The sequence below is a fragment of the Strix uralensis genome, chromosome 13 (genome assembly GCF_047716275.1).
Source record: "Strix uralensis isolate ZFMK-TIS-50842 chromosome 13, bStrUra1, whole genome shotgun sequence".
Taxonomy (NCBI): domain Eukaryota; kingdom Metazoa; phylum Chordata; class Aves; order Strigiformes; family Strigidae; genus Strix; species Strix uralensis.
The window spans coordinates 11,380,430-11,404,138 of NC_133984.1; the positions used below are offsets into that span (position 1 = coordinate 11,380,430).

General features: G+C 40.6%; 1 protein-coding gene across 9 annotated transcripts in view; it reads left to right on the forward strand.

Moving 5' to 3' along the window:
- The window catches only part of TAF1 (TATA-box binding protein associated factor 1), a 33,684-nt gene that overhangs the window by 2,391 nt on the left and 7,584 nt on the right, over positions 1–23,709 (forward strand). For 3 of the 9 annotated variants that reach the window (XM_074882469.1, XM_074882471.1, XM_074882477.1), the window contains exons 5-35: positions 438–679; positions 2,722–2,940; positions 3,377–3,595; positions 3,781–3,982; positions 5,216–5,332; positions 5,736–5,903; positions 7,481–7,608; positions 7,710–7,817; positions 8,673–8,846; positions 8,947–9,120; positions 9,205–9,309; positions 10,706–10,906; positions 11,797–11,938; positions 12,719–12,849; positions 13,408–13,488; positions 13,901–14,050; positions 14,209–14,328; positions 14,505–14,680; positions 15,379–15,620; positions 16,913–17,126; positions 17,390–17,555; positions 17,725–17,936; positions 18,182–18,290; positions 18,499–18,597; positions 19,323–19,500; positions 20,889–20,956; positions 21,349–21,471; positions 22,581–22,673; positions 22,749–22,833; positions 23,353–23,420; positions 23,502–23,618. In XM_074882469.1, the coding sequence (XP_074738570.1) occupies positions 438–679; positions 2,722–2,940; positions 3,377–3,595; positions 3,781–3,982; positions 5,216–5,332; positions 5,736–5,903; positions 7,481–7,608; positions 7,710–7,817; positions 8,673–8,846; positions 8,947–9,120; positions 9,205–9,309; positions 10,706–10,906; positions 11,797–11,938; positions 12,719–12,849; positions 13,408–13,488; positions 13,901–14,050; positions 14,209–14,328; positions 14,505–14,680; positions 15,379–15,620; positions 16,913–17,126; positions 17,390–17,555; positions 17,725–17,936; positions 18,182–18,290; positions 18,499–18,597; positions 19,323–19,500; positions 20,889–20,956; positions 21,349–21,471; positions 22,581–22,673; positions 22,749–22,833; positions 23,353–23,420; positions 23,502–23,618 (4,631 nt within the window). The other 6 variants (XM_074882476.1, XM_074882474.1, XM_074882470.1 and 3 more) reach the window with 6 other exon arrangements.

Below are 23,709 nucleotides of genomic sequence, written 5' to 3' on the forward strand. Positions count from 1 at the left end.
GGACTTTCTTCTTCTCTCTGTCAATATGAATGTCTGAAGGAAGCAAACGCTGCTGTGTAGCAGCTCGTTCTGCGGCAAGCACCACACGTCGTCAGAATTCGGTCTGCAGACTGCATCTAAAGGTGGGTCTTTGTCCTGATATGCAATGTTACAGGATTGTCTGAAATGTAGGGTGAAATATTATATTTCCAGTGATTGTTAAAATACTGATATTGACAATGAAACTGCTTTTTTATCTCATCCTCTCAGTTGTGGCTGGGAAATTCACCTGGAACGCTTAGGATAAAATGAAAGGTTAAACCAGAATGGTACTCATAACACCTACAGAGGCTTAATTTTTGCATAACTTGGTATAAACAGTAGATGTGGCATTATGGGGTTGTACTAGGGGACAGGGAGGAAACCTGTTTGTTTATAAGGTGCTTGTTCTATTGTAGTATCTGAAGATGGAGACGGTATCATTTTGCCCTCCATCATTGCTCCTTCCTCTGCTGCCTCCGACAAGGTGGATTTCAGCAGCAGCTCTGATTCTGAGTCAGAGATGGGACCTCAAGAAGCCAGGCAGGCAGAATCCAAGGAAGGCAAACTCACACTTCCTCTTGCAGGAATCATGCAGCGAGATGCTACCAAACAGTTGCCAAGTGTTACAGAGCTCTTCCCGGAATTTCGACCAGGCAAGGTATTGTAAGAGATATGTGGAAGTGACAGAAACTGTATCATGTAAGACCTCTAAATATGAATCGTATAGTATTAAGGGTATGTGGTAAGTAATCGCATAGATATTCTTGCTCACCTCAATACTTTCTTTAGTTTCCGTGTGCTGCTATTTTCAGACTGTAATGCTTTTCCTGCCGTTTGCAGGAGCCTCTTAAAAAGCATCCTATAAATGAGGGTGTGAAATAATGTTTTGCTGTTCTGTAAGACCACAGCACCGGCCCATTGATTTGTGAAAATTGTTTTTCTCAGATAGTAGAGAATATTTTTGCCAGATGATTAAAAAGTGTAATGCTAATCTGTCTGCTTTCTGGCTTTTCGGGCAAATACTTGCTTCTCCTTTCATGCTGCCTGAACTTGTGCTCTTCCTGAAACAATTTGTGCTCTGTATCCTTTACTTAATCCTCACTCAAAACTGCTCTGAGTATGGATCAGAAATTAGCTCAATAACAAGTTGGTTGAAGGAATGACTGTTTTTTGCAAAAAGCAAATTCATTACAGTACTTTGCTAAATGCTCCCAAGTAGCAAATGTAGTCAAAGTATTTCAATAATTATTTTTAAAGTTTTAAAGCTGTCAAGAGGAGAGGAAATGTGGGAGGGGAAGGAGAATAAAGATGAGCTTATAGTTGCCAAACAGATGGTTGTGAGCCAGGATAACTTGGTTTTATGTGTGCCTCCATCACAGCCTTTGTGTAAGGAGCTGAGCAATTTGCATAATTAAATGTCATGTTTTAATGGTATAGCTAACCTCTGTCTATTAGAAATCTAGGTGAGGCTCTAGCACAGAAGTTAGCCTTTTGGATGCTCTCTTGTTTTTTGCAAATTTGGTGTTTGTTGTGTTACTGTGTTTAAGTTGGTGTGTTCATTTCTTTGGTGCTCAACATGTAGTGTCAGGGACTGGTTCAGTGTTGAATGTGCCCAGTGGGTGTAGAAATCAGTGCAAGCTTTACTGCTGAGCACTTTTCATAATTGATTAATGAGCACTAGAGCTGGCAAAGCTTGAAATCCTGTAGATTTGACTATGAGGGAACGTGCATGTTAACGTAGCACTGTTTTTCTTGATGAAACCACTTAAAATAGCACGTGGAGAAGCTGACTTTGTGTTTCGTTAAACTGTTAGCAGCTTAACTATGACTGAGACCTTTGCCCTTGGTGAACGGTCATTGAAACTGGCCAAAGGGTTCAGAAGTTATCTGGGGGAGTTTTGGGAAGAAGGATAATGTGGATGTGGGCAGATATGGACAGAAGGGTAATATAAACATTATTTCCTTTGGGGATCAGCATAACAGATTACCAGGGAACATTAGGATGTCCCATTACAAATCCTTCATTCTAATTCCTGTTTCCTAAATCTGTCAGTTAATTTGGGAATAATGCTTTCCCTCTTTGCAAGAGTGCTCTAAAGAAACAATTACCAGTGCTTAAAAACCAGCAATCTCAATCACAGAAGAAAGAGAAGAGAAAGTTTGTCACTGTCATTAGTGCAGGTTTTGGAGGTATGCACTATACATATAGGGGAACTGCATTATGATGGAAATAAAAATGAGTGTATTATTTCTGGACTGTGGTATTTGGTTTTATCTGGTTGCTTAAGAAATCTCTGCTTTGTCTCTTTTGCTAATAATTTTATCAGTTCTTCTTCAATCTCCATGTGTCTTTCTGAAGGTTGTGGACTGTTCAAAATGAAAATAATTATTTCCAGGTGGTGTCTTACCACATGCCCAATATATAAAGGCTGTCTTTCTTCCCTATGAGTTTCTTTGTGTCTGAAATTAAGAATAAATCCTTTTCAAAAGGAAGGACTCATCAAACAGATCGATCAGAAACTTTTTTTCAAGTATAACCAAGAGACTGTTGATTGCATCAGCAGTTGGGATTGTAGTACAGGTCAAGCTTCTGAATTTCAGAGTGCTCTCTTTCATTACTGCTTTTCAGGAGAGGGAAAGACAGACAAGCATTCCACAGTGGTTTTTCTTCTTTGACCCTCTTGTTTTTTCCTATTCTAGGTGCTGCGTTTCCTGCGTCTCTTTGGCCCTGGAAAGAATGTTCCGTCGGTTTGGCGTAGTGCCCGAAGGAAGCGCAAGAAGAAACATCGGGAGTTGGCACAAGAAGTGCAGATACAGGAGGGTGAAGTTGTAGTTGAGAGTGGAATGGAAGGAAAATCTCCTTGGGAATATGAGTTTGCTGCTCCTCCCCCTCCTGAGCAGTGTCTTTCAGATGATGAGGTGGGATATCTGAGACTTAGAGAGGGTCGCCAGTTGTCACTGGGGGTAGTAGTGGATTGGACAGCGACTTTTAGAGTAAAGAGCTTTTCCTCCAAAGTAAAACTGGAGGACAGGGTTGGCTTGTATTACAGCTGTGCAGAAGCTCTTCTTCAGATACTAGTCAGTGACTTCAGGTGATTGCTTCCTACTGAGAAGGCTGCATCCGTGGTACGGGATCGATAGTAGAGCTTATCCTCTTTGTATCAAGAAGAAATCTCTGTGTTCTTGGAATTCTAATTGCAGAAGGTTCTTAAGGCAGCTAGTAAGTATGGAAAAGCACTTCCTAGAAATACTTTTCTCCTCCGAGAATAAGCTGGGAAACTTGGAAGGAAGAAACCTCTTGCTGACACTTAGACAGACCATCAGTGTAACCATTCCCTCCTTTGCTGTGCTTCAGATTACCATGATGGCACCTGTGGAATCGAAATTTTCCCAGTCAACTGGTGATATAGACAAAGTGACAGATACAAAGCCTAAAGTGGCAGAGTGGCGCTATGGCCCAGCACAGCTCTGGTATGATATGCTGGGGATCCCTGAAGATGGCAGTGGATTTGATTATGGTTTCAAGCTGAAAGAGAAGAAGGAGCAGGAGGTTAAAGGACGCACAGATGAGGGGGTGAGAGGGGAACTGTGGGGGAAGGTGTGGAGATGTGTGTGGCATTGGGGATTGCTGCACAGGGGGAGCTTGGTGATGGTCTGGTAAATAATTGTGCACCATGCAAAATGAGACTTTTAGTTTTCCTCTGAGTTTGAAAGTATAAAGTCAATGCCAATCTTCAGGCAACTGTTCTTTCCTCCTAGGATGCAGGGTTGATGGATGAGAAGGATGATCTGCTAGCTGATGAGCACTTCCTTATGGTGACACAGCTCCAGTGGGAGGATGATGTTATCTGGAATGGAGAAGATGTCAAGCACAAAGGGACTAAGACACAGCGGGCAAGTTTGGCAGGCTGGCTGCCATCCAGCATGACTAGAAATGCCACTGCATACAATGCCCAACAAGGTAATCGATGGTCTGATATGCATTGTACTTGCTGTAGTTGAGCTGACTCATCACATGCTTTCATCTCAAATACAGAATATAATTCTTCCTGTCAGGGAATGTTTTTTGGCAAAATCACAGCTCTGCTCAGAATTCTGAGACTCTTTCCAAAAACAGAGTAGGTCCCTTCTGTTAAAGAAGATACCAACTCTGGATTTCTTCTCTCCATGTAGAATAGCAGATGCTAGATCCATCTACATTAGTATAAAACAATGCTACACTTAGGATGACTGCTGTTTATGGGTTTTTTTTTTTAATTGGAAGAATTGTGTGTAAGTCTTCTGAAGTTTCTTTTGCACTAACAGTGGTATTCTGTTTTTAATAGACAGGATGTAACAATTCATACAAGGCTCAGACTTCTCTTAGGCACAGATGCATTTTAAATTTAAATTGCTTGTGTAGAATTAACGTCTATCATCTGTTTGTTATATCTTATCCTGCTTCTACAAGGAAAGACTAATGGGAATGTCAGATCTTTAATGGGTAATAATGTCAATCCTTTACTGTTCAGCTATGAGTACAAGACACTCTGAGGAGTTCGGTAGGTGAATTGGGGATAGCTTTTTATAAAATTTTCATTTCAGCGCAGTTGTGCCTGAGCTATCCAGGCCTGGGCTCGCTGTGTTTGAGACCCATGAAAAGCTACAGTGACATGTTAAACATGGTTGGTCTGTTCACATGTGTTGGGTCTTATGCCTTCCAGAAGCATTAAGTGACATAGGTGACATGCGAGCATAGGTGAGTTGGTCTGCCCTGGGAGAAGCTGCCTTCACAGAATGATTTCTTGAGGTCTGCTTGGCCATCCTTTTTTCTGTGAAAGTTTGACATAAGACAGGGAGCTGCTGGAGGCCAGCCCAACTGTCCTGTCAATGGCAACTGTCTGCTCAAGGCCTCTCGCTTTTATAGGGACCATATAGAAATGCACCTTATGTGTTGTGATGCAGCATATGCAAAGCAAGACAAACATAAATTTCGGAGGCTGCAGCCTCCAGCAGTAAGCTATGGGTGAATGTGTTTTTGTAAGTCTTGCCCCTACTAATGACACGTGACGCTCTGTGATATGAGCAGTAGGCCCATCCTGGTTCAGTCTGGAAATCACTCTCCATGCCACCCACAAGTTCTGATTTAAGGCAGTGCATTGCCCCCTAACCCTCCCACCCAAGCTAACCTTACTTTTGTTTTCCTTTTCTCTAGGTTTGAACCGCAGTGGCTCTTTGCTCAATCCACCAATTCCACTAGCACAGAAACCAAATGTAGCAGGAGTCCTAGGTATAGCAAAGGGCAAAGAAAAGCAGGCCCCTGAACAGCAAGGTAATGAGGCTGTCAATCTTTGGCCTATGAATAGATGTGTGTGACACATGTTTCTATGTAGACATGTGTTCTGTGTAATAGCATGGTCCTTTTTTGGCAACAAGGTGTAGATAAAAGGGAGACTTGTTTGCTCTAAAACCTGTTAGAGGCCCTATTTCATTCTTGAAGGTTCTCTGTGTTTCAGTGGAGCAAAATCTCTTAAGCATTGGTAAAGCTGAGACTTGGGGCTGTGCTTCCTCTTTGCTTCCAAGATAAGTTTTCTTTGGGCTTTTAGAGGTCCTGCCTCAAAGCCTTGAAAGATGGGGACGGTTGAGGGAATAAGATGTGGGGATGAGCTCTGAAATGGTTTTCTGCCAAAGTAGTGTATCAGACTCTTAAGGATTCTACCTCATGGTTGTTGCAGTTTCCCTGGATGAAGACAAGCCCTGGTACTCTATTTTCCCAATCGATAATGAAGAGTTAGTATATGGTCGTTGGGAAGACAATATCATCTGGGATGATCAGGCAATGGAAACCTACTTGGATCCCCCTGTCTTAACACTGGATCCAAATGATGAAAACATAATTCTAGGTATGTTTATGGCATCCAGAAATTTGACTCAAATGGGAAAAGACAAGTGGAAATGGAAGCAAGGACTTATAGTTGCACTGCATCAATACTTACATCCTTTCTTTGTTCTGGCTTTTGAAGATAATTTGCAAGTAATCAGAGGCCTAAGCAGAAGAAGGCAATGCTAATAACTCTAATGGTGTGGTATGTACTTTCAGCTCCCAAGTTAAAAGCAGTAACGGGAGAATAAAAATTAATGCCCTGAAACTTAAATTTAACATGATTAATCTGACTCTTGGCGTGTGTTAGAAGTGACTGTCTTAATTTTACTTGCGTGCATGTTGGTTTGAAGAGGGAAGGTTGTAAACCACAAACTAGCCCATGCCATTCTCAGCATGACTTGTATTCAAAACCTGAAGAAGCAGATTCCTTAAGCCTCTTTCAGGCTACAGTAATGGCATGTGGGAACAATGACTTTGCATAATACCTGTCAGCATTTTTGTTGCTGCAACAAACTTACTCAGTATTCCCGGAGTTTGATTTGAATGTACTGCCTGCTTATATTGCTACAAGCTGGAGAGATTTTTGTCTTACTTGGACCACTATAATCGTCACTTTCTCTGAGATCTGTGTGTTTGGTAATCTTCAAGCAGCCTTATGTAATTTAAGGATAGGCATGTCTTGCTACACTTTTAAATGGCCTGGGTTGCATTTCCGTCCTTGGGAAAGTGTGCCAGTTCTAAGAATTTCTATATTTATTGATTGGAATGTTTTGATATTGACCAGCAACCTTGAAAATTGCTCTTAATTTGAGCTTGGTTAAAGTAAAAACAAACGAACTCACAGTATTTTCTTTCCAAATCTGAAATACACCACAAAATTGCAGATTTTTGCATAAATAGTGACAAAGGTGAACCCATTCTTATTTTATATAGAATAACATGATATCTGTGCATGAAGTTGATATAGTGTTTACCAAGCCCATATCACCAGGCCCTGCTTCTTGTGTGAAAATCCTACTTGGAGAATCTATGCTTCACAAATTGCTAACTTTTAAAATTCATACTACTTCTCTGGAATTTTTCAGGAATCCCTTTTGGGTTCAGGTCCATATTATCTTTGGATTTAGACTCACTTTTGTGTTGTATATCTGTGGGAAAGAAAAGGATTGTTAATACCTGTAGTTGGAAAACAGTATTGTTACTCCTGTCGCCTTGACTCTCAACAGTTCAGAATAGCGTTGGCAGAACAGATGCTGTATCTTCTACTTTCATTGATTAGATTATTAGTAAATTTTGTGTTGAGCAGTGGATACCCTAAGCAATCCCCGCAATCACCCTTCTCCCACTCAAATTTACTCACTGCTGAAGAAGGTAAGGTAGAGATTTACGCATGGAGCTTTCCTCTGTGTGTTGAGCTTGTTGCATATTAACCTGTATTGAGAAAAAGGGGGAGGAGTGTAGAAGGAGGACAGTCACTCCAGAAATGAACAAAAAGGCTAAAATGTCTGGACCAAGCTGCAGCTCAGTAGGAGGTTGCAGTGCTGAAAAGTGAACCCTAGGACAAGAGCCCTACAGTGTGATTGCTTGTGTTTTTAGAAATTCCTGATGAAAAGGAAGAGATGACTTTGAACTCTCCATCCAAAGAGAGCAAGAAAGAATCTTCTCTAAAGAAGAGTCGAATCCTGTTGGGAAAAACAGGTGTCATCAAGGAAGAACCACAGCAGGTCAGCATAAGCTTTAACACCTTGTAGGTTGGGAATGATGTGGAAGAAGTGATTTTTTTTTTTTTTTGACACTTCTCTCTCTGTGTTTAAAATTGTATTAGAACATGTCTCAGCCAGAGGTGAAGGACCCCTGGAACCTCTCCAATGATGAGTTTTACTACCCCAAACAGCAGGGACTTCGAGGAACCTTTGGAGGCAACATCATTCAGGTGGTCACAGTGGTGTTGGCTATAGAGGGAGAGATGGATAGAGTGTATTGGTAGGAGGTTTCTAGTTTAGAGTATGATTTAGGATTTGTAGAAAAACAGAATTTAAATGACAGCAGGTCAGTTAAATGTTCATGAGAAAGATTTTTAATGTTTAATTAAAATGATTAGAAAGGAGTTTGAACTAACTTTTCTTGATTGCCCCATCAGACTGAGGTTTAAGTGCTAGATCTTGCTGTATCATACTTCCCATGCTTTTGTTTGGTGTCTCTTTCTGTAGTCCTCCTTTTTTTGTAGTGGGAAGGGGGGAAAGTGGTGCAGATAGACAAGAGGTGAGGCTGTACTTCTACTCGTGTGTTTTTTAATCTGGATATTATAAAAATAATTTAGATAGTGATGAATTTGAACTACTGCTCGCTAGCTCTAGGTGGAGAGGTGATATTTTTTTCCTCCTTCGTTGTGTTATTCAGTGACCCCTTCTAAAACCTCATCTGATTACAACCTCTTCTGTAATGGGAAAAACGTATGTAATTCCAAATGCACTTCTCTCCCACTGATAGGGATAATGGCTTTGCATGCTCCTAGTTAATAAAAAAATCCTCTCATTGGTTACCATTTGAAATAATGAAATTAAAGTTGTCTGTGTACAGAAAGGAAAGATCTGTATATGGGCCTAAGCACTTTCTGTCAAAAGGCAACGTGTATGATAACAAGTGAATTTCAGTGCACTAGTATTGCTGCTAGCAGACCTAAAAATATTACTAGGTTCTGTTATATAAAGGTTAGCAGGATAGGACGATGATCTTGGTTTTGGGATGATACGTGTCATTCTTAACACACATTTTGTTCCTGTGTTAGCACTCTATCCCAGCAGTGGAACTTCGCCAGCCATTCTTTCCCACCCATATGGGTCCTATGAAGCTCCGACAATTTCATCGACCTCCCCTGAAGAAATACTCTTTTGGTGCCTTGTCCCAACCAGGGCCCCATGCTGTGCAACCCCTGCTGAAGCACATAAAAAAGAAAGCCAAGGTACAGTTATTTTTCTCTGTATCTGGTGTCTGCTGTGGCTCCATTTGCACAGCAGATCTGTTTGTGCTGTTTTCCTAACGTTGTCTTTTCACTGGCACAGATGAGAGAGCAGGAGCGTCAGGCTTCTGGCGGGGGTGAAATGTTCTTCATGCGCACACCACAGGACCTGACTGGCAAGGATGGAGATCTCATCCTCGCTGAATACAGTGAGGAAAATGCCCCTTTAATGATGCAGGTTGGCATGGCAACAAAGATTAAAAATTACTACAAAAGGGTGAGTATGCAGGTTTTGCTGTTGGACAGTGATTTCCTTCTGCCTCTCACTGAGTGCTAACTGCACCTTCATTGCATGTTGCAGAAACCTGGCAAAGATCCGGGAGCTCCAGACTGTAAATATGGAGAGACTGTTTATTGTCACACTTCTCCGTTCCTGGGTTCTCTGCATCCGGGCCAGTTACTGCAGGTGAGAAAAGCAAGCATAAGAAGACAAGAAAAATTGAATGTGGATTAAAAGGCAGAATGTTTCATGCTGTTTATTGAATCACAAATAATTCTCAACTTCCAGAAAACCAGATTCCATTTCATTTCAAGTCTCTTTGATTACTGATAATAATTCATTTCTTGGCTTCTTTTTTTTTTTTTTTTTCAAATATCTCTGTCGAATGTTTTTAAAAATTGTTTAGGAATGATAGGAATTGCAGGAAGTGAATCTTTGCTGCTTTGCTTTGTAATGGCATTGGAAATACTGTTAGAGAGGATTGAGCGGAAGGCCAAAGCTTCTTGAATGTTGGGGAACTCAGTAAGTAGGTGTTGAAGGGGATAGAAAACATGAATTTATCGTGGTCCAGGATGTGGGAGCAAAACCTTATGTGTACTTTCTGAGAATTGCACTGCTAGTTGTCTGCTGGATGCCAGTTACTAGTCAGGTGTGTAGACTTCTGCTTTTATGAGCTTTACTCTGTTGTTGAAATACATACAGTTGAGATGGTGAGAGGAATTAAGAATGTTGTAAGGACCACCTGGTTACACGATAAACGTAAAAATAAATTGATTTCAGTTAATGCTAGCTGCTCTTGCTGCAGCAATAATTCTGTGGACGCTGTACCACAGGAGAAAAGTAAGGTGAAGGTTGGTATTAGAGATCCATCACAGAACTGACAATGCTAGTTGTTCAAGCCTAAGAGGACTTCATCATGGATAAAACAGGACTTCTGGAAAGCTTGAAGTGAGAACAGGGCCATTTCAGGGAAAGCTTTGCAATGTGGGTGAGGGCAGTGTGGGAGAATAGCAGTGGGTAAGGCTTGTGGAAGTCTTACAGGTGGAGAAAATGCTTTATAGAAGAGGATGGTCTTTCCAGTTATGCTCAGTCTAGTGCCTCCTCGGTGCTAGTTTAACCTTTCTTACCTTTAAATGCTGAACTCTGCTGCTCTCTGCTTTTCTGGTTAGGTTCTTACAACCTCCTTTCCTGAGCAAAGTCCTTGCTTCTGTTGCCTTCTCCCATTCCTAGACTGTGTTTGTGTCCTGAGCTGGTTTCTGTGGTTATAGTGTTCTTCTGCAAATGTGTTCTTTTTGTCCCTTTTAAAAGTATTTCCTTGAAGGTCAGTCCAAAGAGCCCTTCAGACTCTTTCTGCATTTGTTCTAGGTTTTGTTATGCTTTTGTGCTTCATCTTTCGTTATTCTCTGCATAAGCAAGGAATGTTCTGACTGCACATCAACATATGTTGTGATATAAATGATGGTGTACCATTGAAATGACTGGTTTGTTTGGGTTGTTGTTTTAAGATCTTTTTGTGTTGATTGAGTTATGGAAAATTTGATCAAAACCTGACTTTCAAACTTTGATTTGTTTCTCCTTTTAGGCATTTGAAAACAACCTTTTCCGGGCCCCCATCTATTTACATAAGATGCCTGAAACGGATTTCCTGATTATCCGGACACGACAAGGCTATTATGTTCGAGAATTAGTGGATATTTTTGTAGTTGGTCAGGAGTGCCCACTTTATGAAGTACCTGGTCCCAACTCGAAACGAGCTAACACCCATATCAGAGATTTTCTGCAGGTACTTGATTAGAGACAGTTTGGGGATCTGAGGGGTCTTTGGAAAAAGCCCATGGCGTAGGCATGGGCTTCGTGTGGTCAGCCTTGATTTCAGAAGCTCATTGCCCTGCTATGGCTCCCTTTTTTTGTTGTTGTTGTGAGATGAGAGCACTACAAGAGTTGGATATTAACCATACAGACCAGTTTGGGTGTCATTTAACCAACGATTTAAGAAAAGCATGCTTTTTCTGTTTACTTGCATCCTATCTGATAAGTATATGATAGAGGCTTTTTATTAGCTAAAATAAAAGGTGATAAGATTATACAAAAGTATAGGAAACTGAAGGAATTAGAATGAACTTTGAAGTGGTTATGCTGTATAAAATGACAGTTACATGGGTTTTACTAAGAGGCAATTAAGGGATCTTGTCGCAGTCCTATTACATAGCACAGAATCAGAGTTGCTTCATAGGTCTTTGATTTCCTAGATCTCGAGGCAGTTAAGCTTTGGGACTGTCGGTGATCATTCAAATAAATATCCCCAAATTTATATTTTGGATAAAATTTCTAGTTGTTTGGTATCAGTTTAATTCAAAATTATAACTCGAGGTATTTGCAGAGGAGGAAAATCCCTGCCATTCCCAGAGTTCAAGTTTCTGTACGAAAGCATGAACACTTCTAATGTGATAATATGAAATTTCAAAACAAATATTTTTTCCACATCTGAGTCTCAAAAATAGCTGAACCTAAAGCAGACATGTGACTTGGAAAACTCACTAAGTAAATTTATAAGAGACAATGGGTTTTAAGTAGGAAGTCTGAAGTAGTCACTAGGAATAGCATTGTCTATACTGTCTTTGCAGGTTTGTTGTATTCTTTCTTCGGACATCACAGATGAGTCTTGTTTTGTAGGTTTTTATTTATCGCCTCTTCTGGAAGAGCAGAGACCGTCCTCGGAGAATTCGTATGGAGGATATCAAGAAGGCCTTTCCCTCACACTCAGAGAGTAGCATCCGAAAGCGGCTAAAGCTTTGTGCTGATTTCAAACGCACAGGTATTTAAAGATTTTTCTGTGACAGTCAGTCATTCTTTGCTGCTCTTGGAGTTCCAAACAGAACAGGAGGAGGAAACGTCTCCTCCTGATAAACCATTTTTGAAAACATCTATTTGAAAAACTGAAATGTAATCTGATAGTTTTTTTGTTCCAATTTTTATGAATGTGCACTTTCTTTTGGCACAAGTGTGCTTGATGGTGAGAAATGACTACAGTTTAGACGATTTTTTTATAACCATTTGGGCAAAGATTTACTCATAAAGTAACAATGTACAACAGCAATACACATACATGTTCCCTTCCCTCTGTGTATGCCTGTGTTGTGTTTTGCAAGCAAAGTAGAAGTTGCCAGTAGAAGCTTGTCCCATCTTCATGAATCTAATAGTGCTCTGGGAGCCTGAGTTCTCATTTTTGTATATGCAGAGTGATAAATGGGTGGTAATACAAAGCTTTTTAGGCTAGCCATGGGGAAAAGTAGTTTGAGGTGAAGAAGTGGAAGGTGGATTAAATGCTTTTGGAATGTAGTTTATACGTTGAATGAATGTGAATGTATGAGAGTTTGCTGATATAACAGGTGCTGAGTCAGGGAGCATTGATTTAGACAAATGCAGAATGAAAAAAACCTATCACTTTTAGTGATCTAAGTGTCACGGATTTGTCATACTTGCTCCTTTTGCCAGCATTGTGGCAGGGTACCGAATCTTGAAATACAGTTAGGATTATGATGGCATCCAGTGTTTGTGGGAAACTACTCAGTGTTTGATCTGTGCTTTTTTTCAGGGATGGACTCAAATTGGTGGGTTTTAAAGCCAGATTTCAGACTGCCAACAGAGGAAGAGATCAGGGCAATGGTATCCCCAGAACAGTGTTGTGCTTATTACAGCATGATTGCAGCTGAGCAGCGACTGAAGGTAAATGCTCCTTGTAGGCGATAAGACAAGTTACTGACAAATAGTTCTGTGAAGTGTGAGGCTAGGTAACACCTTCTGCCTAAAGCTAATTTTGCTATAAAGTAAGCAAATTAGGCCCTGGACTGTGGGGTAACTTGCTAAGTTTTCTGCTGCGTAAAAAGGGAGGTCTTAAAGAGAGAGACATTATATTCTCACCACCTGTTATTTAGATATTGAGTTAGCTATGCTCAAAGGTAGCAAAGGAAAGGTACAAGAAAGGGCTTATGTTTCTACCTGGAGCTGTACAGCAGAAAGTAACCAGTATGTGGCTGTGAGAGAGACTGGTTATTTTTTTTGAAGTCGAGTGCAGTATTTAGTTACGAAGTTTGTCAAAATACTGGGCAGTTTGGCACCTGAGTTACTGTGGGTCCCAGTGAATCTTGCAAACAACTGTCTGTGAAGGTGTGCTTGTTCAGCATGACAAGCGTCCAAGGAGATTCATAATATGCTTCTGGTTCTCTCTCCAGTAACTTTTTTAAGACTTTAGGTTCTCATTTTTTTCCTAATATTTCTCTGCAGGATGCAGGTTATGGAGAGAAATCCTTCTTTGCGCCAGAAGAGGAGAATGAAGAGGATTTCCAGATGAAGATTGATGATGAGGTACTGTCAGAGTGATGCATGAGCATGCATGCCAATATATAAATCTGCATGGCAGGAGAGAAACGAGGCCTTTATATTTAAAGGACATATTTAAAGTAGGATTCAGTAGATCAGATGTTCTTGTGACTTTGCTGGGAGCTCTGCTACCAAGCTTACACCTGCGTTTGGGATTTCTTCTTGCCAGGTCCTTTCAGGACTAGGCTTTTTGCCTTAAATGCCTTTCGTGAGTTATCTAGCACTTTGCTTCTTCATAGAGTTTTACCAGGGCAGCTGAAGGATCAGGAAGTGGAATTCACCCTCATTATGTCAACTGAAAAGTTCTCAGTATGATTGAAAGAATCTAAAATAAAAAGCTTGAAATTCTCCTCAATGGCACAAGATTGTGAGGGCACGTTTCTCTTCTTGCTGGTAGGTGCGCACAGCTCCATGGAACACCACACGAGCCTTCATTGCTGCTATGAAGGGCAAGTGCCTCCTAGAAGTGACTGGTGTAGCAGATCCGACTGGTTGTGGTGAAGGATTTTCTTACGTGAAGATTCCAAACAAACCAACTCAGCAGAAGGTATGGTTCCCAAGGTTGGGTTGGACAAGGAGCAATAACTGGAAAGTCATGTGGGAGAAATGGAGTAAATATGAGGCATCAGGAAGAGAAAATATCAGATGAGGCTAGGAAAGACTATTATGTGATGACATTAACAGGCTGCACCTTCCTCTGAACAGGACGATAAAGAACCTCAGCCAGTGAAAAAGACAGTGACTGGGACAGATGCTGATCTGCGCCGACTTTCTCTCAAAAATGCCAAACAGCTTCTGCGTAAATTTGGAGTGCCTGAAGAGGAGGTGAGCGTGAACCTGGAGCAGGTTACAGAGTTCTTGCTAATGGATTCAGCAGCTGATGGTGGAAGGGACGTATACATTTCTACTCTGACCTGGTGTGGAAAGGAGTTGAAATCCACAGTCAGCTACCTCAGTTATATGTCTCTAAAGCCATTTCTAGTCTGTCTTCCTCTTTCCAGATAAAGAAGCTGTCCCGGTGGGAAGTGATTGATGTAGTACGTACAATGTCTACAGAGCAGGCTCGTTCAGGGGAAGGTCCTATGAGCAAATTTGCACGTGGGTCTCGGTTTTCTGTAGCAGAACATCAGGAGAGATACAAAGAAGAGTGTCAGCGCATCTTTGATTTACAAAATAAGTAAGTTCTTATCTGGTGTTTACAGCTTTGAACCCCACCCTGTCCCCACCTTAAAAGTTCAGAGCTATGTATGCCTGGGGCTCACTGATACGTAGTGGTGTAGATGTTGATCAACTGGTTGGGCCCACAAAATACAGCTCTGAGAAAGAGGGCTTTGACTGTTAATGGAAACTTATGGGTTAGCCTGAGTGTCTTGCTGTCATAGACCTTTTGGAAAGGTAGAATGAGTTGCATAGTCTGCCACGTATAACGGCATGAGATGTTCCACTGTTCCACAGTTCACCACCCTATTTCCTTTCTTTTTTTTTTTTTAATGTTATTTTGTTTGTTAACAGCAGTTTGCCATCTCTCTCTTGGGTAGCAGCTACCAATTCTATGTCCTATTCTTTAGAACTGCCAGAAGAATTCATGCATTATTCCTTGGTCTGGCCCAAGACCTGAGAGTGGGGAGGGAGTATGGTACTGTTGATGATGAAGAGATCAACTTGTTGAAGATTGGCTTGAAACAATTGATCTTTTGGACATGGAGATTACAGGACGACTGAGACGGGAATATATTAAGCCTATTCTTGTAGTAGTGATTTGCAATGTTGATTTTCAAACCTTTGTGTTACTTTTACCTTTGTATTTCTAGGAAGGTAACAGGCTGATTATTCTTTTGGGGGACCAATTGACTTTCAGGGTGCCTTCTGTTTCAGGGTTCTGGAATCCACTGAGATCCTGTCAACAGACACAGATAGCAGCTCAGCTGAAGACAGTGACTTTGAAGAGATGGGAAAGAATATTGAGAATATGTTACAGAACAAGAAAACTAGTTCTCAGCTTTCTCGGGAAAGAGAAGAGCAGGAACGAAAGGAATTGCAAAGGATGCTTCTGGGAGAAGACAGTGGCAATGACAAAGAGAGGGGTAAAAAGGACAGGAGAGACAAAAAGGGGCTGTGTAAGTAACTGCAACCACCAGAATGTGCCTGGGAAGGGATGCAGAACTTTGTATCGGGCTGCAAAGAGTGCTGATCTGGCATCTCAGGGGGGAGGGTTGTATTCCTTACAGGGAGACTGTATAGACATGCTTATCTGGGGCTTCTTCCTTCCCCTGAGCAGTTACTGGATGAAAATGCATTTAAAGTGTTTTCTTTGCCCCATAGCTTTGCTTATTTTGAACTATAAACTTATTCTGTTATTTCTTTAGATACTCACTGCTACCTGTCGCTTAAGTTTCCCTTTTTTTTGGGGGGTGGGGTGGGGTGGTGTAGGGTGTTTTTGAGTAATTTTCTCAAAATGTGTTCGCAAATAGTTCCTGCAACCAGCTTATGGTACTCTAATTGGATTTTGTGTGTAAACACAGCCATGTATGTGAAACAGAGAGGCACAGTATGTAGGCTGATAGCAGTGTCTGTTATACTGTGTGCTGTAGCCATGTGTCTGGGAGGTATCTGGGCAGCTGCCAGATTTGGATCTCCTAGAGACGTGTTTATTTTAAGTGTGTTCTGACAGAGGACTTGACATGTCCCTAATGGGCAGGTAAAAGTGTTTGGAATGAACTGCTGTCTGCATGGTGGTGCTCATAACCACTGTTACTTGTTGCATGTGTGTGAGCGAAGTTGAGCTCTGCTGCATCTGGGTCAACATTATTGTTGCTGTTGGAAACCCAGATTGGGAATAAATTACTAATTAAATAATTACTGGAATAATTTAGTAAGGGATACATGGAAGATTTGCTGATGAATGTTGCCTTATGAAGAGATATCCAGTGTTATTTTGAACAAAATCTCTCAACCAAAATAATGGATGGTGCTGGAAAGATTCTGTGGTCACATGAGACAAGGCTGGCTCACTGGTTGTGACACTAGTTGGAGAACTCAGTAATTGTTGGCCTTCAGTTTCTGCCAGATCTCCATACCTGTGGATCACAACCACTGTAACTACAAGCAATCTGCAGAGCCATGTTGCAGTTGCCTTACAGGTTGCACGTAGGCACCTGCAGATCCTTGGTGACTGTAGCTGTTCCTTCTGGCTTTATAATCCATGTGGATAATACAGTAGTTTACCGTTGTTTCAGATTGATATATGTCATGGTAAGAGAACACAAACAAGAAAACGAAAGACTTCTATTGCTTAGGTTTTCCTGAGTCCTGAATCATTGGAAGTTTTTAAGCCAGAACTATCTGCTGTATTTAAACTATGATGTTTCTACAGTGTGAAATTAAAAGTAAATAGAGCACTCTCTTGTAGCATCAGCTTCAGGAGCCTCAGCAAACTCTCACAAAGATGATGACACTGCCTCTGTAACCAGCCTTAATTCCTCTGCCACTGGCCGCCGCCTCAAAATATATCGCACGTTTAGAGATGAGGATGGGAAAGAATATGTGAGGTGTGAGACAGTTCGGAAGCCCGCTGTTATTGATGCCTACTGCCGAATACGGACTACCAAGGATGAAGAGTTCATGTGAGACCTATATGATTTTTTGTTTGGGTTTTTTTTTTCTTTTTAACTTTGCTGGTAGACTATTTCACTCTATTGGCAGTATGAAGAAATGTAGAACTGAGTGTAAAAGCCTGGCACTGTAATTGTGGAGAGAGAGAGATTTAATGGCTTCCATTTGAGGGTATTATGAAATTTGTGCAGTGATTGACCTGGCAGAAGAGTACCTAGGAAGTCATCAGCTCAGATGAAAAACTTTTGTTTTGTGGTTTTTTTTTTCCCCCCAGACGAAAATTTGCTCTATTTGATGAACAGCACCGTGAGGAAATGCGGAAGGAGCGGCGCAGGATCCAGGAACAATTACGGCGGTTAAAACGGAACCAGGAAAAAGAGAAACTCAAGGGCCCTCCAGAAAAGAAGCCCAAGAAAATGAAAGAGCGTCCAGACTTGAAAGTAAGCATATCCATATGTAAAGCATGCTAACAGGTCTTGGGTATTGGGGAAGTTTTTCTGTTCTAGAGATGTACTAAAGGTCTGACTAGGGAATTTTAATGGTACTTTGCTTCTAAACTAGGAGCCTATATATGAGTTCTGATTTGTCATCTTTCTTATATTTTTGTAGCTGAAATGTGGAGCATGCGGTGCAATTGGCCATATGAGGACTAATAAGTTCTGCCCTCTTTACTACCAAACAAATGCCCCACCTTCTAATCCTGTTGCAATGACAGAGGAGCAGGAGGAAGAGCTGGAAAAAACAGTCATTCACAATGATAATGAAGAACTCATCAAAGTAGAAGGAACAAAAATTGTCCTGGGAAAACAATTGATTGAGAGGTAAGGGAAGAAGCAGAGATACCAATGAGTAGTAAGAGAAAACAATTTGGATCTTAGTGCAGACTACTCAGATGTATATTAATCACAGGAATAAAGTGATAGGGCTTTACATAGACTATAACTACAGTGTTTCAGTTGTGTATTTGGTATTATGGCAGATGGGACCAGAGCCAATACCGGGGGACAAATGATCTTGACTCACAAGAGGGCTGGAGAAAGTATTACACTTCTTTTTTTTTATCTAGTGCGGATGAGGTTCGCAGGAAATCACTGGTCCTGAAGTTTCCTAAACAGCAGCTTCCTCCAAAGAAGAAGCGGCGAGTAGGGACAACTGTTCACTGTGATTATCTGAACGTGAGTGTGAAGGTGTTGCTGAGCTGATTGCAGCATCTCTATTTCTGTTTGTACCAACTGGCCAGTTTCTTTACTACTCCTGTGCATCCTGCGCATGCAACACAGATACCTGCCCAGTAAATTAATAAACTAAATTGCCTAGGATTTCTGTGGGTAAATATTTTGCATCTTGGAACTGCCTTAATTGTTCCGCCTCTGATTTCTTTAGCGTCCTCATAAATCCATCCACCGACGGCGAACAGATCCCATGGTGACGCTGTCATCCATCTTGGAAGGCATCATCAATGACATAAGGGATCTTCCTAATGTAAGTTTAAGCTCTGAGACCAAAAACCCGTGTCTTAGGCAATATGGTTGAAGTAGGTTATGTGTTGTAGACACCAAAATAAGGCTCGGCTTTTCTCAGATGAGTGGTGTGCCACCCCAGCCCTGCACACAGTTGGTTTGCATTATTCCATAAGTTATCTCAGCTCAGAATCTTTTTGAGATGAAAATGTCCATATCAGAAAATAGTGTTGAATAGTTCTCTATGGATATGTATTCAAAGCCTGGAATGTGATTTTTTTTTTTTTTTTTTTCCCAACAAAATCAGAAAAAGATGCATAACACTTGATGTAGCGATGTGGAATACTCTTACATACTTGCCGCTGGAGAAAATTGTGTACTTCACTGTTTCTGAGCAGATCTTATGAGAAACTTGCAAAATCAAAAGATTAAATGGAAGATTTGAGTTGAAATGAGAATTTAAAGTTCAGTTTCTTGAGTTCTGTGCTGCATAACCAAAAATACCATTTGAGAATTCTTTGTGAGGTTTTTCTTCTTACATTGGTATTAAGGAACATTTTGTAGAAGTGATAGCCACTGTGGGGCTGAACTTACTATATTTTCCCTGGTGCAGTTAAGGAACTGATTGTGTAAAGTTTTTATACAGTAGTACCTGTTCAACTGTGGAGGTTAAACTGAGATTAGCTGTGCTAGCGCTGTGTTAATAAGCATTCTTCTTTTTTTTTTTTTTTTTATTTTCATCCTCAGACATACCCCTTTCATACACCTGTAAATCCAAAAGTCGTCAAAGATTATTATAAGATTATTACTCGGCCCATGGATTTACAGACCCTGCGTGAAAATGTTCGTAAGCGGCAGTACCCATCCCGAGAAGAGTTCAGAGAACATCTGGAACTAATTGTTAAGAACAGTGCAACATACAATGGTAGGCTATTAATAATGCAGGGAAATGGTGTTTCTGCTAATGTGTTGTACATGTATGAGGTGTGGATCTTTTAGAAATAATGATAGCAACAAAAAGGCAGAATAAATTCACTGTCAGATGGCAACAATAAACATGTATTTTTCCAAAGATTCCTGAAACACTATATTAATGTCAATGAGATAATTCATAAATAAGAAAGAAGTGGACCCTAGCATTAAACAATAACTAAGTGACGACTGTGATGTAGTGACTGAAGTTCAGTTATGGACCTATCAAAGACTGAAGACACTGGTGCATGTATTAAGTCAAACTGCATTGAAGCAAAGTCCTGCATATCCCCTTCATAAAGGGTGAAGCTAAGTAAAACATTGTTTTCAGTAGACTGCATTATGAGTGTCATTCCTTTTTGCTTTCAGACATGGATCGGTACTTGTGAACTCATTTTCTCAATGTTATGCTTTAGTGAATTAATATTTCAATACAAATAGCAATAGTTCACACCTCTTGAAGCCATTGCCTTGAGGCATGCAGCTTTGAGTAGAGTTTACTGTAATTATTTTGCATATTTTAGTTTTTAGTTGCAATAGATTTTTCCCCATTTGGGAAGGTCAGAAAGCTGGTTTAAAAAAAAAAAAAAGCGTAGATTTTTGCAGTAGAGCATGCATCTGCTGGGGGAAAGTGCTGATTCATTGAGCAACTATAGGTCAGCTGTATTCGGACCACTGATAGAAAGGTCTTTGTCCAAAAAGTATTCATTCAACAGATGAAAAAACCTCCCAGCTGCATTGAGTCTATCTAGATTGTGCAGCATTTGGGGTGATACTGACAGCTCTGGTTTTGTGCCTTTACTGCTTCCTTTATTATTTTGACAGCTAAGTCCCTGTGTTATCCTAATAAATGAGATTTTTTTCATAGTTTTGTTGCAAATACTTGTTTCCATGTCTGAGGAATCATGAAATTTTTTAAAGCTGTGGTTTTCTGAATATTCCTTAAAAGTCCATCTTACCTTCCTTAGCAGTTCTGCTTCACTGAAAGGATTTAGTGAAGGAAGCAGAAATTTTATGACTTACACTCTGAAAGTTTGGCAAAAGTGAAGAGCTTAGAGGCCAGTCTTCCACAGGCACAGCTGCTTTCCCATAGAGTTTCCATACCTGAACAGAGTGTATACCAGATGTGTGAATATTTGCTGCAAATAATTTTTTCTCATATAAAATCCATACTAAACTTTAGTAATTGTGTGTATTGGGAATATACTTGAGGATATACTCTCAACTGTGCTAGAAATATAATCAGTGATGCTTTAGGAGTAAAGATTAAGTCATATTGTGACATAATTGGCCTTTTTAATGAGGCTGGAGTATCTCACTGTATTTGCTGTGTGTTTGCAGGGCCAAAGCACTCGCTGACACAGATATCTCAGTCCATGCTGGACCTGTGTGATGAAAAGCTAAAAGAGGCAAGTCTTGTGAATGAGTTGTGATCAGAGTGGAGAGGGAGGGATGGTCAGAGGGTGGTTGAGGAGTTTGAAGATAGAGGACATGAGTAGGCAAAACACAGGGCTTTAAGGAAAGTAGTAGAAGGATAAGGGAACTCCTTCCCCCACCCTGGGCTGTATTTGAATTTTCATTATTTTAAACAATTCACACTGGAGTCTTTCTCAAAAAATAGATGCCCTTTTGTTACTCTAGTTACTTTATCTTGTATGTAGGCTTATATCTAGCCTACTATCCCCCCTTATTTACAACTATCTTCAGAAAAAGGTGAATGAGGCTCTCTTTGCGACAGAGTGTCTATTAGTAACAGGTATTAATCTAGTGTCAGCCACTGATGTTCTTACTTTTATTGCAGAAGGAAGATAAACTGGCTCGATTAGAAAAAGCAATTAATCCCCTCCTGGATGATGATGATCAAGTGGCCTTTTCCTTCATTTTGGATAACATTGTCACTCAAAAGATGATGGCAGTTCCAGATGTATGTAGCTTGAGTAGAGTGTGTGTGTGATGTGCAAAATGTGCTGATGATAGTCCTGTAGCTGTATATTACATTGTGGTTGTTAGTACACTGGAAGAAAAAAGGAAAAAAAAAAAAAGAGTGCTCTGTCAGGGAGCTGGCCTGTGATTTTTCTGACTGGCACAGACACACCTGTACTCACCCCCTTCACTAGAGGAAAGGTCCAGAAGTGAAGGCTGGGTTCAGGTTTTTTTTTCTTCTGCTCTCATTCCTGGCGGGTGCCTTTGTCAACCTCCTATTAATATGAAGTCACTGATTTTCATTAAACATGGTCGTTATAAAACATACTCTTCTGCTGCTTATAGCACTTGCTTTGGTAGATCTCAAAGCACTCTGCAGAGGTACGGTTTTCAGGTGCGAATGAAACACAAACTGATTTCTAATTGATCAGGTTTATCCAGTGTTGTACTAGTTCATTTGTATTAAAAAACCCCAACCCTTAAGCTTACCAGATAAAACTGCACAGATAAGGACTTCAGTGTCACTCATCTATAGTGTCTGAATGGAGTAAGGAACAAGTGTCTGTAGTGGTTAGACTGAATGAGGGGGGGCTTAATGCCTGTCCTCTTTAAAACTTGGTTGGTTCCATTCTCTGTCGTCACCAAGTTCTCATTTCTGATGTTTAGAAACAGATTTTAAGACTTTTTCTATGCTGTCACCCATGATGAACTTAAATTGGTGTATATATAGTCCTCATTGTGAGATCAGACCTAGGTTTATATTCTTTGTTTATTGTACAAGCAGTGAGTGTTCTTGCTGGACACTGCAGTTACGTTGTGGAGGAAATGGTGGTATTAAACAGAAAAGTCCTTTGTATGATTATTATTTTGTATTACATGTTCATAGTGTCAAGCAGGTATCGTCAGGCCTAGTTAAAAATCCATCCAGTGGATCTTCTTTGTGTCCCCCCTGAAACTAAAGGATTGGATTCAAGATGCCTTGTGATCAATACTTCCCATACATTTTGAGTGTTAATCAGTTCTATAGACTTGCTTTATGAAATCTGTAGCTCAAACGGTAAAAAGTTCTACACAGAAGCTTTCTAAATTTGTCTGTTTTCTTTCCTTCAGTCTTGGCCATTTCATCATCCAGTTAACAAAAAGTTTGTTCCTGATTATTACAAGGTTATTGCTAATCCAATGGATCTGGAGACTATACGCAAGGTGTGTAGCTTGATCTGAGCAGCCTCTTGAGAGATGTTTAGACTTGATTACTTACTGGGTGACAATCTCTTCCAGAATATCTCCAAACACAAATACCAGAACAGAGAGACTTTCCTGGATGATGTTAACCTCATCCTTGCCAACAGCATTAAGTACAATGGTAGGTGGTGAAAATAAGGCTTCAGCTGCCTTCTGTACTTAAATGAATACACCTGGGCACCTGTTCTGTAGTGCTGTCAAAGCCTGAAACTGTGAATCCTGAACTTCTTTGTTGCTTCCCTTTCCTGCTAAGAAAAGAGATACTTAAAAAGTGATGCTTTCACTGTCACATGGTGCTTTATTTACCATCTTGTGCAGAATGGGGCAGTTACGCTTGGGGAGGATTTTCTACTTGTTCAGTACACATCTCTGCTTCAGTGATTTGTTTCTGGGAATTTCCCTGAGATTGACAGGGTTCGACCTGCCTATCTCCTAAATAATATGTTTAATATTGGAACAAACTGGTTGCTCTTTGTTAGCTGAATGTGAACCCTGCTTTATATTTCTCCTTAGATCAGGAGGTGTTGGCATTTAGGGACCTTTGTCATGAGAGCTGTGTAACCAAAACCAGTCTTTCTGTCTCAGCAGCTGGAACTGAGCAAATGTTAGAATGCATAAAGAGATTTGTTTCTTACTACAGGGCCAGACAGTCAGTACACAAAAACAGCCCAGGAGATTGTAAACATCTGTTATCAAACTTTAGCTGAGGTATGTGGACAACTCTACTGTAATATTTTTGTATGTTTGAACTTTTCATTCCGCAACATTAGCAAGTTTCTTTGTTCTTAGTATGATGAGCACCTGACTCAACTTGAGAGAGACATCTCTACTGCGAAGGAAGCAGCACTAGAGGAGGCAGATCTGGAAAGTCTTGATCCTATGACCCCTGGTCCTTACACTCCACAGGCAAGTGACCAAGCAAAGTTTTCACTTCTTCCTTTCTCTTAGTTTCAATCTCCTGGATGTTTGATCTAGTGGTGCCTCTTTGTTTACTGTT